This window comes from Chrysoperla carnea, chromosome 3, assembly GCF_905475395.1.
Source record: "Chrysoperla carnea chromosome 3, inChrCarn1.1, whole genome shotgun sequence".
Classification (NCBI taxonomy): domain Eukaryota; kingdom Metazoa; phylum Arthropoda; class Insecta; order Neuroptera; family Chrysopidae; genus Chrysoperla; species Chrysoperla carnea.
Window position 1 is genome coordinate 53271895 of NC_058339.1, and position 15606 is coordinate 53287500.

Genomic DNA, 15606 nt, shown 5'->3' on the forward strand with positions numbered 1-15606 from the left:
ATTAATAACATTTACAAATCACATCTACTAATTTTACTTTTAAAATAACATGACACAATTACCCAATGAATGGGTGTTAAAATGACAGCCACTAACGTACGACGATCCATACATATACCTGAACAAGCAAGTCGTAAAAAGAATATTACACATTCTAATAATATTATTAAACCTTGCATGAACAGCCATGGCATTAAAAACACTGGGTGACCCTACAAAACAAAAGTGAAATAATAAATTGAAATACAGCGGTAGAGATATGGGCCGGTCATAACCCATTTCGAGAAAAACATCTCTAACTACACTGACATACGATAACGTTAGGCAATGCCTCATACTTGCAACGCCATTGTGTGCCAAATTTTCAATTTGCCAAACTTGAAATTTATGGCAATATACACTATAATTTCTTTTAAATTCCAACACTCTGTATCTAGAAAACGACGCTTTTCCGGCTACAAAGGTATACTCAATGTCACAAAAAATGCTCGTTTTAAAACATTCTAAGTGTTACTATTATAACATAACATATAATGAGTACGCTTAGAATGTTTTAACTGTGGCACTTTTTCTGACAGTGAGTGTAGGTATTTAGACGTTATCTACCATCTGATAAAGTTTTGCTGATATAACTTGCGGATTAAGGAATAATCCAGAAAAAATAGATCGAAAAAATTTTTATAATAGTGTTCCATTTTTGAACGCAAGCGCTAAATACTTCAAAACCCAACCAACTCTTCTATAGTCGATAAACTCAACCCAATCAATTCGTAATTACAACAATATTCCGGATCTATTTTTTCGATCTATTATTTCATTTGATTATATTTATAGCAGCTTTTAGAAAAGAAACTATCGTCCAATTTAACAAAAAGGTAAATATTAAATACCGTTAATACACCTAATAACAACAAAGTATGATATTCCAAAGTTAAAGTTGATCCCATTAATTTTAGATCACGTTCAGTTGCAGGAGATACCACAGCTCCTGATTTTAGTCTTGGGCGTAATGAACTTGGAGGTAATGTAGGACCATCTCTTATGACTCGTATTATATCAAAAATAGAAAAAAACTGAAATATATCAAGAAATTATTTAAAAATTTAGTAAGACAAAAATAAAAATTTCAAAAAATTATTATTTCATTTTCAGCTCTGAATTCAAAAATATTACCTAGAAACTTTTGACTTAGATACTCTAGGCTAGCCTCAGGCTACAACCTAGATTACGTAGACAATTGTTTAAATCAGACGCCAGCAACATATACTGAGCGAATCACCAAGTGACTCTTTTGATACTTCCAATTTCGAATGCCTATTTGATAACTAAAAAAATAAAGAACGAAAACCTTTTCGTTTGATGAAAATTGCAGCAAACAACAAGTGTTAGATAGTTTAGTACCACAAAACTGATATATATCTTACTAGTTGTGAACTACCCGCTTCGCTAGGCAACTTCAATTTCCCACTATATTATACATGTATTACACATAAAAACCTTTCTCTTGAATCACTCTATTAGAAAAGCATCAAAATCCGTTACGTAGTTTTAAAGATCTAAGCATACAAAAGGATAATACAGACGGTGGGAAGCGACTTGGCATTGATGATATATTATAGAAATTACAGTTAGGCGATGAAATGATAGTCTCGAAAATAGCGACAAGTTGATATGTACGAAGTACAGATAAAAGTGATTACCACAGACCCGTAACGTCTTATTTTCAATCATTTTACTATGTTTTCCTTTTACTAACATTTTAGCTGTCTTTAGCCTACAAGGAAAAGGTTATTGACGCCCGGGCGAAAATTCTGAATTTTACAAAAATTATAAGCTAAAAAAACTAATCGTTATAAAGACGTTTATAAGGAAGATTACCGGAAGATATTATGCATTATTAATAAAATAGAAAGATATTTACGGAATACTTACAATACCAGCTAATGCTACTACAATAACGTACCAGGCACCAGCAGGCTTAAAGATTGGTATTCGACAGAAGGCATCATGAGCTTTAAAATGTTTCCTTAACGTTGGTCCAAGTATCGTATGAAAGGGTATTTTCATATTTCATTGACACAACATAAACAAATTTCATATCCCCCCAATTTGGTCAACTTATTTATCTTAAGATATCAATCGAATATTTTTAAAAATTTTATCCATGGTTTGACGTATTCACACAATTAATTTTAGACAAGTTGATAGCTGGCTGTGATTCAAACAAATATTTATAATACAAAATTTTTGGTAAATATTTACCAAGTGTAGAAGGGGGGCTTATTTAATCACAATCATTACCGATAATAATTTAAAAAAATTTAAAAATTTCTCTAATAACAAGTGACGGAATGTCAATAAAAGATATTTTCAAAAACTTTTCACTACAGAGAAAATCACAAAAACCACGTTTTTTATATCGTATACCACATATTTCTGAAACATGGAAAACGGATTCATCGTCTGGTTATGAAAACAATAATATACCTCTTGTACGAAAGAAAACTAAGCATAAATTAAAGCAATACTGTGATGCACTTATACAAAGAAAGGGAGGCATCCCATTTTATATCGTCACATGGTTAATTTGTTCGTATATTTCAATTATGAGCACAGCACGGTTCAAAATTGTCGATAGATTAACAGGTACGTATAAATATAGTCACAAAAAATATGAAACTTATTCAGGGTGTTCAAACAGTTAACTCTGAAAAAGAAATGGTCTCACATTATTAATACGAAACCAATTGTTTCAACATATTACTCAAATTTCTTTCACTAAACTCTCGAATTTCTAATCTCTTTAGGTTTTGCATACCAACTCAATCATTTGGATATGGCAATTATGTTTATAGCAGCACAAATTTTATATGTGGGGCTAGTAATGACAAAAGGAAAATTAGCTTTACCATGGTTAATTACAATGTTTTGGGCGTTAGTAACAACAGAAGCGCCGAGCATAATTGAAGCATCACAAAAAATCTTTGCAACTTCATTACTAGGCCAAGCGACATTTGTTGGTTTGACAATAATATTTTGTAAGTAGCATTAAATAATTAAACCATTTGTTTCTTCTCTTTAAAAGATAAGAATCATTCCTTGCGTTATTTTTAATTCAAAGAGATATTTCGATGTGTCAGAATGGAGTGTTACGAAAATTATTTCCATTCGCGACATTTGGTATGTAAAATTTTCGGGTGGCCCGTGAACAACAGTAAACATTTTTTCATTATCGTCAACGTAATTATATTAAGTGTGTTAATAACACAGTTGTTGTAAATTTGGTAGCCTACAAAAATTTTGAAACCCACTGTGTGCGAATTTCTACTTTTGTAACTCTTTAGATTTTAAATATATAGAATGTAAAGATATCTATCATTCATAAAAATTAATATAAAATATTTTTTTTAGTTTTAAAATTATTACTTTGGATTGAAGTAATCATTTTCACAAACAAAACTTTTAATTATTCTATTTGTTCATTTTCAAACGCCAAAAATCGTAAAAAACATGTGTATTAAAGTATAGAAATAAAATTAAGTTATTTTAATTATTGCATTTTTCGTCATCGTCAGCGTAGTAATGGTAGCCGTCTGTATTAATATGTTATGTATTGTCAATTTTGGCAACCCACAAAAATTTTCTCACTTTCCCGCAAAAATGAATTGAGAGCCAGTTTGCGCGCCATTGTTTGAAAAAAATGGAATATAAGAATAATGTGACTTAGACCCATCTTATTGTTACAAAATTCAGAAATATCATACGTAAAGATTAATATTAAATGGTTTTTTATAATTATTACTTTGGAATGAAGTACTGAAGTACTCATTCACAAACAAAACTTGTAATTGCTCTATGTTTTTTTTTTTTTTTGTTTAAAAATAAAACTAAGTTGTTGTAAAATGAAAATAAAATTTTGGTGTTTTCAATGCTCCACGTTTTAATTTTTTATTGTGGGATAATTTTCAACTATTTTTTGGATACCTTTTTAGATTCCCCTGATTTCAATAAAATAAACTTCCCTAAATTCCATATTAATAAAAAAAACTGAATTGTTTTGTCACGAAGAAAGCATGAATTAAAAATATTGAACTAAGTTAGAAATGTTGTTTGGAACAGTCCTAAAGATTAATAACAATAATGATTTCCAAATTTTGAACATCCGCGTTAATAAATTTAAAAATTTATTAGAATCCAAAAAATGAATTTGAAAATAAAATGTATAATAATCGGTTATTCACTTACTACTACAGTTCCAGGAAAATGTATCGATTCTAGGAATGTTTTGTATTTCTCTAATTTTGTATTTCTATAATTCTAAAAGCTACCGCACGAGTTTTGCTTACTAACTTTAGCAAAAGATGAACAAATCCTAATTTAGAAATAAAAACAATACAATTAAAAATTATAAACAGCACTTTTTTATTTTCAAAAACAAAATTTTTTTAGAGAATCAGTAACATTTCAATTCGATACAAGTAACACAATCAGTTAACACACATATGAAATATAGTACTGACTTAGGAATTATAAATAAAAATTATAATAATTAAATCGGTGAAATAAATTACTTAATTTAAGAAATAAATTTATGAAAACGAAACAAAATTTTTAACAAGTGCTCAACACTTAAACATTAAAGTACAGATTACCAAAAAGTTATTAATCAGTATACAAGAACCATTTTAAAGTTTCTTTTTAAAACAATTTACAAAAATAAACAATATTATGAGTAAAATTTATGTTATTGTGAGACGTTTCTACTTACTATCCATATACAAAAATTAGTTAGTACAAAAAGTTTTTTTTTCAGGGGGGAAGTCGTATTTGTTTGTTACTTGTTAAAAAAAACACAATTATGGGGTAGGTTTTCGTGGTGGATGTGGCTTTTTAGGTGGTGTTGCATCAGCGTCGTCATCATCAGAGGGTCGTTTATTACGACGAACCTAAAAAAAATACATAAATTCATGAAAAGTGGCATTTGAATAGTTATATCTTTATCAGTCAAATGAGCAATAAAATGCCAATAACCATATTTCAAGAATTGATTAATTTCATAATTATAACATCTATTGTCGTATTATTATTTATAGATTCGAAGCGAGTATAGTTTTTCTAAGATATTTTTAACTCTCTTTAGTCTCTTTGGCTAAATTTCACATAATCGAAAAATAGGACATAGGGTGCTATCTCTTAGTACATTAATGAAACCTTTAAACTACACTAAAAGTGACAATAGAAACTTTATAGAAAGTATCGTGTACGTTTTTGTCTACATGTCATCACCAAAAACATTAATGGATCATTGTCGCCATTCAGGAAATAAATATCGAAAGAAAATCAATTAAATGTAAATTAAGACAAACTTACTAAATGTGAAATATCATTTACAACAGTATTCGCTGATTTAGCCGGAGATTTTACAGGAGATGCTGCCTTTTCAACGGCATTTCCATTACTAGAACTAGATTCGCCTGCTCCTTTAGCGGCACTATCTTTTAATAACTCTAATACTGATTTATGTTGCTCCTCTTTATACGCTAACACATCAGTGATTTTATTTTCAATTTCAGGTAACAATTCATTGATTTCTGATATTTCAGTTTCATTCTCTTCAGTCTTTTCTTTCTCAGCGGTTAAAGTTTTAATACGATCTTTCAATAATGTTGCTGCTGCATTTAAGTTTGATATCGCTTCATCAAATTGATTTCCCATTGAGTACGCCAATGCAATTTTAAAGTGAATATCTGCTAAACGACGTGTTTTACCTAAAAGTAAATTGATAGTTACCAAAATGCAAATAGCGAATATAATTAAGTAATTCTACCTTTAATTTCTTCGTGTAATTTTAAACATTCTTTTAAATCTTCAATTGCAGCCTCAAAATTTTCATTTTCTATTGAAACATCACCTAAATAATATAAAGTTTCTACTAACATATCTTTCCCACTATCACCTTCTGCTAAGAATATTTTACGAGCCAATTCGAGAACTTCCCATGCTAATTGTAAATTGTCGACATTATTTTCACCATCTTCACCCTCTAAATCTTCTTTATCTTCGGATTGTTTATTGTTTTCTTTTTCATCCTAGCAATTAAAAAGTAATTTTATTAATTAAAACTTTATGATTAAAATATCGTTATCAACTTTCAACCACGTAAGCGAAGTTCTTTCTACTCACTTTATTTTCTGTAGATTTATCTGAGACTTCTTTTTCATCTTTCTCATCCTTTTTTTCATTTTCTTCCCCTTCAGCTTCATCTTCTTCCTCTTCATCTTCTTCTTCGTCTTCACCTTCTTTAATATTATCTAAATCAGCTCCATTTTGTTCCTTGGGAACCATATTTTCAACTACAACGTCTGCTTCATCTCTTGCGAATCCCAAAAGAGCCTACAAAACAATTGACTTGAGATTCAATCAAAATCTAATAAGCGAGAACTGTATTCAAACTTACCTGGCCATAACAAAAGTAAACTTTCCCCAAAACATCATGTACCTCACCATATTTAGGTACAATTTCCTCTAGAGCCTTAGCAAAATGATCAACTGCTGATGCATAATCTTCTCCGTTTAAATAATTTTGACCCTCTTCAACAATTGTAGCCACATCAGCCTCGGTCAATACATTGAATACGTTTTGAGCTTCAGCCATCTATAAAAAAAATCAAACGTAAATTTCAAAGCACGTGTTTTATTTTAAAGATCACATACTAAAAAGAAGATTGATAAGAAATTATTATATAGCTGATGTGAATATACTAAATGGCATTTTCGATTTTACATTTTTAATATTACGATAATAATTTGTACTTAGAGGGTGGTATCATAACATTTTTTTAAAAATATACGTTAAAATGTCTTGTAAAAATGCAATTAATTTGTTTACCAAAATAATAATAGCAAAAGAAACAAATTTATTTTTGCTGAGTATAAAAAAATGGGGTTATGGGTAAACGAATTTTCGTTATCGATTTTACATATAAATATACTATATTAGTTCAATGACGTCAAACAATACCGTATATATTCGTTTACAGGATAATAAGAATAGAACGATTACAAAAAGTAAGGCTTGACTAGTAACAAAAAATTTACAAAAAATTATAGTGTACTATAAATCAAAATTTATTATCTAATTCCCTATATTAACTATCTTTTATGCATCATCGTACTTTGAAAACAGTTTTACGAAACGAAGAGAATGGTGCGTAATAGTCCGTAGAATTCTCATTCCTAATTCAGCATCTTGACTTTCAGTGATAACATAGTATCTTGAGTCTAAGTGATAACCTAACTCACAGAACTATTCAATTGTAGAACACTCGTGGTAAACAAAGGCGGGCAAAATGTGTTGTGAGAATTGGAAGAAATCATCTAAAACCTGGAGTGAAATACACAATATGAATAGGAGTTTCAAATTCCAAAGAAACTTCACAGCCTGGATAAGCTCAAAGAAATAAGAATCAATTTCAAAATTCTCTGATAATTCCCGATATTCATACTTTTTCCTGATTTCTTAGAAATTATTATATTAAAATCACATAATGTGTCTTTTTGGAGATACTCCTTTAAAAAAATATTAAAATCACAAACAAATTTTGTTTCAAAATTAAGTAAAACTTAGAACACAAGAGTAATTTTGACTCAAAAATCGGGTATATTTGTCGATTGATTATTTTCTATGGTATCGCCCAGAACTCAAATATAAAGTCTTATATTTTAGAGAAATTTTCGAGAACCCTCCGCCTTGTCGTAGAATGAACTAGAACTAGTTTTTTTGGGTTTTCTGAAATCATTTATTTTCCAAAACGACCTAAATCGTGTATATGCATGAAGAAGATACAGACTTTAATTCTCTGTAAAAATACTTTCAAATATTAACATATTCAAATATAAAAAAAGGCTGTTTAAGTTCAAAGTGGCAGAGTAATAGCAACACCTTTTTACGAATGGTTTTTAGTGTATGTTCTACCCCTATAAACAAAGTAACATCCACCTCTGAACAAAGACTATATACGTAGTATGGTATATACACTATGACTGTACACAGCAGGAAACTCGCCGAGAAAACTAAATTGTTTTATAGTCAAGTCCAGGATTAGTGAAACACATCACAAAGTACAATAAAAATGGTCAACATGCAAAAATCACATTTAGGTGTGCCTTCTTTATTAAAAGTGCGTGTTAAATATTAAAAACGATTGAACTGATAAAAACCATCGTCTACCGAGAAAAAAAATCAAAATAATAATTTAAAATAAAAATGTGAACAGTCAACGCCACTTCATCGAGTAACACTAAACAGCTTTGTCGCTATCATCATTCACATCTTGCCAAGCAATAAAACTTAAATCGTTTACACTTTTGTGCCTAATTATTGTAATTAAAATTTTATAGCAAAGTACATATTTTCAATCAATATTTTAGTGGGTATCTCATTAGACGAAAACAACCAAAAATCGATTTCATGTTTTTTTTTATTCATACCATTTATCATAAAAAGCATTCAACTAGTATAATTTATTCAAAGCTCTAAGTAATTTGTAGTTAGAATATGTAGAAAAGCTTCTGTACTTATTTATTAAATGCATGCAACCTTGAAAGAAAATAATGCTTTACAAGTAGGTAAATGTTTTTCTATTAAATTAACACTTTTAATAAAAAGCTCTACTACATCCATCCTTGTCACACAATAATGAGAGTTCATTTAAAATGGAAAATAAAAACATGTCTCGAATTACTTTGTATAAACACATTCGATATGTTGATTATGGGTTAGTTTAGTTAGCGTGTTTGTAGTGGCGGTTTGCACGATATGTTGATGGCTACGGGGAATGAGTTAAACACCCCAATTTGGTATTTCCATTACTTATCAAAGATTGTAACATACACCGAGTCGTCATTCCATTCTAAGGTGTTGTGCTTTCTACATATATGGTTACATTGAACTGTGTCATACAAAACAAATAAACAACATTGTTTCCATTGCAAATTTTCTCAATTTACGTCGTAAATCGAAATATTCTACTTCCAAAGAAATTTCCTTTAAAACCTCTTATTAAATAAAAACGAGGCAAATTTTTCACAATCGAACTCTACGAATACTGTTTACGTCCGTTGAAAAAACGTCTTCCATTAAAAACGTGCGAAGTATTATCGGGCCGAAAACGTTCGGGGCGAAGTTTATCATCATCGACACAATCGGATCCATATCAAGATACATTATATACGGCAATCAGTCAAATGGATTCACCAAGTGGAGCAAGCAATGGCTCTGCAACAGGCGGAGGGGGGCATGTAGTAGGAGTAGCCGGTGGAGGTGCACATGGAAGTACCACAGTCCCAGGCGAAGATGGAGATGATAGTCCGAATGGTTGGAATTGTAGTATACATCCTAGTGTATTTTTTTTATTAGGTATGCATAAATTTTTTGTTTTAGTTTCTATTTGTTTCTTCTTTCGTAGACGAATTGTATTAGTTACTCTTTTCATTATTTAGATTATGCTTAAAAGCATTTTTATTTAGAATTTGAAATGTAGTTTGTTGGAAAAATTTAGCCTACTAAATAGACTAAATCAAATCAAATCGGAATATGGAATAATTTGTATACTTTGTCAACTAATTATACTAAAAAAGTTTTTAACTAGGTACTCAAAAATATAAGTCGGATCACATTGTAAATCCGTATTTTTTAAATATAAATAACTTGTTAAAAAGAGGGAGGAAATCATATATAACAGTATTATAAATTCATTATAATTTTATTTACATTAAATGCATTCTGATGCTATTTCTTTCAAAGCGTTAACAGTCTATATTTAATACCTGTAAGTCTGTGATATTAATGAATTTATACTGTGCATGCAGTCGTTATTACGTTATACTTTATTCAAATGATGGAGCCACGAGGCCAGTGTTTCAACCCAGCACACTAAGCAAATCTGGGTTGGTGTTAAATATTTTGCATAAAAAATGAATAAATAAATCGAAATTAGTTATGTTATTATTATTAATTCACTGTCCTCGTGTATACCTGGTTTGAGCACAGATTTCAATCAATTCTTTTACACTGTGATTTTGCACATAAATACATATCAAAGAAGTATAATTTCTAACTTGATCCATGCTGCATTCCTGATTCGATAAGTAAATTTGAAATACATCCATCAGCTTGATCTGACAGCAAAAAAAATACGATAATTTTTTTTTTACAAAAATACCACAATCGCATAACTAAGATAAAATCGCTCCATTTAAAAATTAAAATGTTCGCTACTTTAATAATGATTTCCATTTCACTCATTTTTTAGTCACCCAGATCTTAGAGTATCACGAATTTCCCTATAAGACTTTTAAAATTAAAATTCCTAAATTGACGCTGACAATTTTAACAAATTTTCTCAAAGGTACTCTGGTATTAACATCATGTTCATCAGCAATGTTATGCGCAGCAATTATGACTGATCATTGGGAGGAAGTAACCTGGCATAGAGATAGTTTAAGAAGTTTAGTACAAGAATATAATAACATGTCAATACAATCGATAGGCCAAGAACTGTATCACATACATCATTCACATCGACAGTTAATACACTTACAATGGTTATTAGATGGTACTGTAGTTCGAGTGACAACATCTTCAGCGAATCTCTTAGAGGAAGAAAGTTCTACACAAATTAATCATTCAGAGCGGTCACCAGTTGCATTTTTAGTTCCAATGCATGGAGGAATTTGGACGCTATGTGTAAATTTATCTGGTAAATAAATTTCAATTCTATTTTGTTCCTTTTATGAGGTTAAATTTAAAGTATTTTGCATTTTATACAATTTTAGCTTATTCAGGGCATGGTTAGATTTAAAAAAATAGTTTTATAGATTGTACCGTTACGATCAATATTCTTCAGAAAAAAAATTGCAGTATTTTGTAATGAAAACAGAAAAAAAGCTTTTAGCCGAAAATTCTAAATGATTATACCATTTTGTAGAAAACAAGTTTTAATTAGAAAGTTTATTGTGCGCTTAACAAGCCTAATAAGTGGGGAATTTAATTTCATTTTCAAAAAAAAAACAAATTTGGTTTCTTTTTTCGTCTATATCTTGGCAGTTGACTACTTTTTTTAAATTCCAAAACAAGACACCACAGATAAAGTCAGTAGCACCAAATCACATGCTATTGGCGCCAGTTGATATCACCAAATCATGATTATGGCCTCGAGTTTTTCTGCCATGTTTTTTGAAAGTTAAATTAGATTTCTCATTTCACTCATTTTTTATTGAGTTCAAAAATTATTATCTAATTCTAGTTCGTTAATTATTTAGCTAATTTTTGCAATTAAAAAGACAACATGGTACGTTTAACAGCTCAATTTATTGGCATTACCCCTAGTTTTTAAAAAAGCATTTATTTGCATGCAATTTATTAATAAACAAAAATTTAACATTTTTAATTCTAGAGGAAGAAATCACTTTATTGGGAAGAGTAGGTTTTCCACCAGTAAAAACTTGTGTTAATTATTTAGCTGGCGGTATTGATGGCGCAAGAGAAGAGCCCAGATCTGACTGGCAACATAGTACGTATAGTACGTATTTGAAAGCGTGATAATTTCGCAGGTCACAACATAGATTTGTACAGCACTGGCCAAATTATCATTTGCATTTTTCCCAAAATGAAAATTTGTGCAAAAATTTTACTAATCTCAACAATTTTTATAATGTGTTTTTAGGAATGCAAAATTTATCAATTTCGTGTGCCCTAGTCTGCTTAATTGTATTAGGCAGTGCAGCATTGGTAGGGGCATTTGGTGTATGTAGACATCAAATTAGCGCAGTTTTAGTCACTGGTGTAATGTATTTACTAGCAGGTAAATGTAATAAATTGTTTAAATTATTTCTTCAGCGAAGCTAACAATTAAATTTTTTACTTGTCGTAGCTTCTTTTGCACTCTTCACGCTAACAATAATTCACTTTAAACGCAAAAAGGGAGGAACTCAAATTGGAACAATAAATCCAACTGGAGCTCATGCAGATGGAACGGTTGATGGAGTAGTAACGGCATTGGCAACGATTCGTGGTGGTAGCCCCGCAGCCGAGGCATTACGATATTTACTTTCAGCACGGGAGTTTAGTACAGCCTGGAGTTTAGATTTAGGTTGGGGTGGTGTAATGCTAACTGTTATGACAAGTGTCTTATGGATTTTATTAAGTAAAATAATGAGGTTTAATCCTATTAGCAGTATGATCAATTAATTAATTCTAATTTAAGTGATTTATTAGAAATTAAATTTCGCGCTTGTTAAAAATTTTACAATATATACATTTAGGAATAACCTAGAAATAACGAAATTTAACAACGCTTTTTTAATAATAGTAACGATTTGGATAATAGACAAATAAGTCGTAATTGCCAGTAGAAGAGACTCCGTTGTGGGCCCAACGATGAGTTACTTTAAAATTATAAATCTATCTTTTATCGTTGGCATCGACAACAGAGTCTCTTTTATACATATAACAGGAATATTTTGAAAAAGGCACTCCATTCATCAAACTGTACTCTAGTTAATAGATCTGAATCTTAATATTATAGATGAAAACTAGAGGAATGGATAGATTGTGTCTATGAACCTAAAAGAAAATAAATACTTGTCTCTGGAAAAAACTATAGAAAACGCACAAAATTAATAATAACCAAAAATATTCGCAAATTGAACATAATTTAATTGAACATTAGTCTAGTACGACACGAAAATGGCAAATTAAAGTTTGGAAATAATAAAATGATAAATTGGAAAACTTTTGCATGTGGCTGTCTGACAATTCCATACACCACATACAGCACAATGCAATGTAAACAAGTAAAAAGGAGTGCGTCACTTTGCGCGGCGAAGCATTATATTACACAATAAATTTTACTTAAAATGGCAACATATAAGATGCACAAAGCTTCTTGGCCACTTACGTGGACAAGTTTTTCTAAAGATGACGCCTTTTCGTAACAGCTCGCCACGCCAAAGTGAGTATTTGATAGGCCAAACCTATCAAAAATTGAATTTCGCTATTCTTGGCCTATTTTCGCCTGCTAAAAATTATAAACAAGATTAGAGCAAAATAATAGTGCCTAGATTATTATTATAAGAGATTGTGATACTCTCAAAACCCCGCTCGCACTGTTTTACTCATTTTGTATATTCATAGTTCGAATTTCTGTTTCAAGTAGGACTGAAAAAACAGAGGTATTTTACAGAAGTTTTATTAGCTATGGCTGCGAAATCGTATCAAATACTATGTTTTATTACGATAAAAAAAAAGTATTTCCAAACTTACGACGATAAAAAATAACACCTCTTTTTAATGGACTTTCAGCTCGTGGCAGAAAAAAATAATTAATTTTTTAGTCTGTAAATGACAGAGGGCATATATACAGCCACAAACAACAACAAAATGTATAAAATAATAGGAATAAAAAATAGTTAAAAATTAACATTAGTATGTATACGAGAAAATCGTCTGCAAATAAATTTTTAGTGTATTGAGCATTCTTGCCTTTCATTCAAATGAATGGCAGACTGTAAAAAGTTGTTCTCTTTGTTTTACAAATGTTAATTTTTAACTATACATTAATTCGTTATGCATGTTATTTTATACATTTTTCTGTTGCTCGTGGTTGCACCTCTATCATTGTCAGGCTGTAAACAATTTTTTTTCTGTCACTAGCTGACGTTCTATTTATAATAGGAGATTAAAAAAAAGCATTTTCAAAGTAAATTAAGTTTATGTCGTTAGACCAAAAATTCTTTTTATAATGTTCTCAAAACAGAGACAGATTGATAGAATACAAAAAATCTATCCATTAAACATAGAAACGCTTATTAAACGCAGAAATATTAGTGCAGTTTTTGTTTGGGCAAAATGAAATGTGTATAATAAAATTATTTCACTTTTTGAAAAATGATTTTTTTTTTAAATTAACTGTGTGCTTGAAGTGCCTTAATCATTTAAAAATGTATGCTCACAATTTTTTCCATATTATCATTCACTGGGAATTGCCTACATTTTGCAATATTTGTTAATGTGTCCACACAATTGCAATTGTTGGAACAAAAAAAAAATCACAATTACACAAAGATAATCCTAATTACTAATAATAATTCTAAGAAAAATTGTGTGCAAATTTGTAATTTGAAAAATGCCTATGTATATTTTTATAAAGTTATTTTCTAATATTTTGCTAATGGTTGGATCATGCGACGACTATTGGGTTCATGTGTACGCCACTATCAAAAGAAACTGTTATTTTGTAATACTTAATTTAAAATTAAATCCATGCAAAAAATTGCGCCCCAGTCAAATTAGTAAAGTTGCATGGTAAAGTATGCAAGTGTAAGAAGAGGTATTTCGATAGCTCAACTGTGCAAGGCAATGTACTGATCCTGAAAACGTTCTAAAACATTTCTGATTAATTCTGACTTGGGTGCAACGTTTTTTGTGGTTTGGTTAAATATGGAATCATCAAACTATTTTAGTGACGCATATATGAAATGATTGTCAATTTACTAATTTAAATTAAAACAATAATTTACAATGAAAATTATCAACGAAAAGTGTGCTATTAGCTTTTTAAAAAAATTAACAAAAAAACAATTCTGGTTCTGTCCAAAATTTGAAAAAAAAAAAAACACCAATAAGTATAAGAAAAATGAAATAAAATCGAGCCATAGATTTATGTACCTATAGAATTAATTTGCACTTAATAAAATTCACTACCAAAAAAGTTAACGAGTAAAAACTTGGTGCAAAATAATATAACCGGTAAACAAAAACAAAATGCAAATTTAAATGGTTTGAAACATAACCGATAAGCTTTAACATGCTCATAAAGACAAAAAAAAATTATTTTAGTGTGAAAAAAGCACCGTTGTTGACTGTTTTATATCTAATTAAGGGCATTAATATATTACTCAACATTCTAAACGTATATTTTCAAATAAATATTATGCAGTTTATGAAGTTTGTAATTATTTTGAAATTTTATGCAATTGTTATGAGAAAAATCTTTAAAACTGCTTTGTACCTGCCTTTGTAAATAAAAACTTCTTTTAATTAAACAATTAATACATAAATTATCTTATTATTTTTGACAGCAATTCGTTTGCCGCCCAAATTTGATTAGGCGGGAAGAAGAAACCAAACGAAAAAACATGACCTATTTAATATTTACTTAAGTTTATTCATATATTTCATGTATTTACTTTTACTTTACAAAAAAAAAATGCATTGCATAAATTTATTTTACTTATTAGCAAAAAAAATACTAATTGACTTAAGTAAGGTTATAAACTGACTTAAGTATTTTTTAATGTATATATAAGATATTTACCCCAATATTCATGCTCCTCAAAGATTATACGAAATTATACTAATTTTTTGATAATTATTTTACACTTTTAAGTACTTTTGTAAATTGTTTTATTTAGTTATGTCCGTTTTGTCTAACACCATCACGTTGTCAAGTTGAAATTTAAACAGAAAGATATTTTAATAATTTAATTTTGTATATTTACTTCACTCCTACTGCTTGTGCGTCGATTAAACTGTCATGCGCAGTA

The 15606-nt window shown here is 29.6% G+C and overlaps 3 protein-coding genes across 4 annotated transcripts; 1 reads left to right on the forward strand and 2 right to left on the reverse strand.

Annotated features, from left to right (window-relative positions):
* Positions 1-11: 11 nt before the first annotated feature.
* Positions 12-2150, reverse strand: LOC123296107. Its single transcript, XM_044877567.1, has 3 exons — positions 1933-2150; positions 891-1073; positions 12-212 (listed from the first exon to the last, which is right to left on the reverse strand). The coding sequence occupies exons 1-3, from the start codon at positions 2065-2067 to the stop codon at positions 12-14; spliced, it is 519 nt and encodes a 172-aa protein (XP_044733502.1). The 5' UTR covers positions 2068-2150.
* A 2494-nt stretch (positions 2151-4644) lies between these two features.
* On the reverse strand, positions 4645-15535 carry LOC123295121 (protein HGV2). The gene is made up of 6 exons (XM_044876346.1): positions 15378-15535; positions 6458-6655; positions 6184-6393; positions 5828-6089; positions 5371-5768; positions 4645-4946 (listed from the first exon to the last, which is right to left on the reverse strand). Exons 1-6 carry the CDS (start codon positions 15387-15389, stop codon positions 4857-4859), a joined length of 1170 nt encoding a protein of 389 aa, XP_044732281.1. The 5' UTR covers positions 15390-15535; the 3' UTR covers positions 4645-4856.
* Positions 8677-13533, forward strand: LOC123295122. 2 transcript variants are annotated; one of them, XM_044876347.1, is made up of 5 exons: positions 8677-9418; positions 10410-10760; positions 11457-11582; positions 11727-11864; positions 11934-13533. In XM_044876347.1, the coding sequence occupies exons 1-5, from the start codon at positions 9247-9249 to the stop codon at positions 12248-12250; spliced, it is 1104 nt and encodes a 367-aa protein (XP_044732282.1). In that variant the 5' UTR covers positions 8677-9246; the 3' UTR covers positions 12251-13533. The 2 variants fall into 2 exon arrangements, with proteins under 2 accessions (XP_044732282.1, XP_044732283.1); XM_044876348.1 differs by having other exon boundaries at positions 11457-11573.
* Positions 15536-15606: the final 71 nt, after the last annotated feature.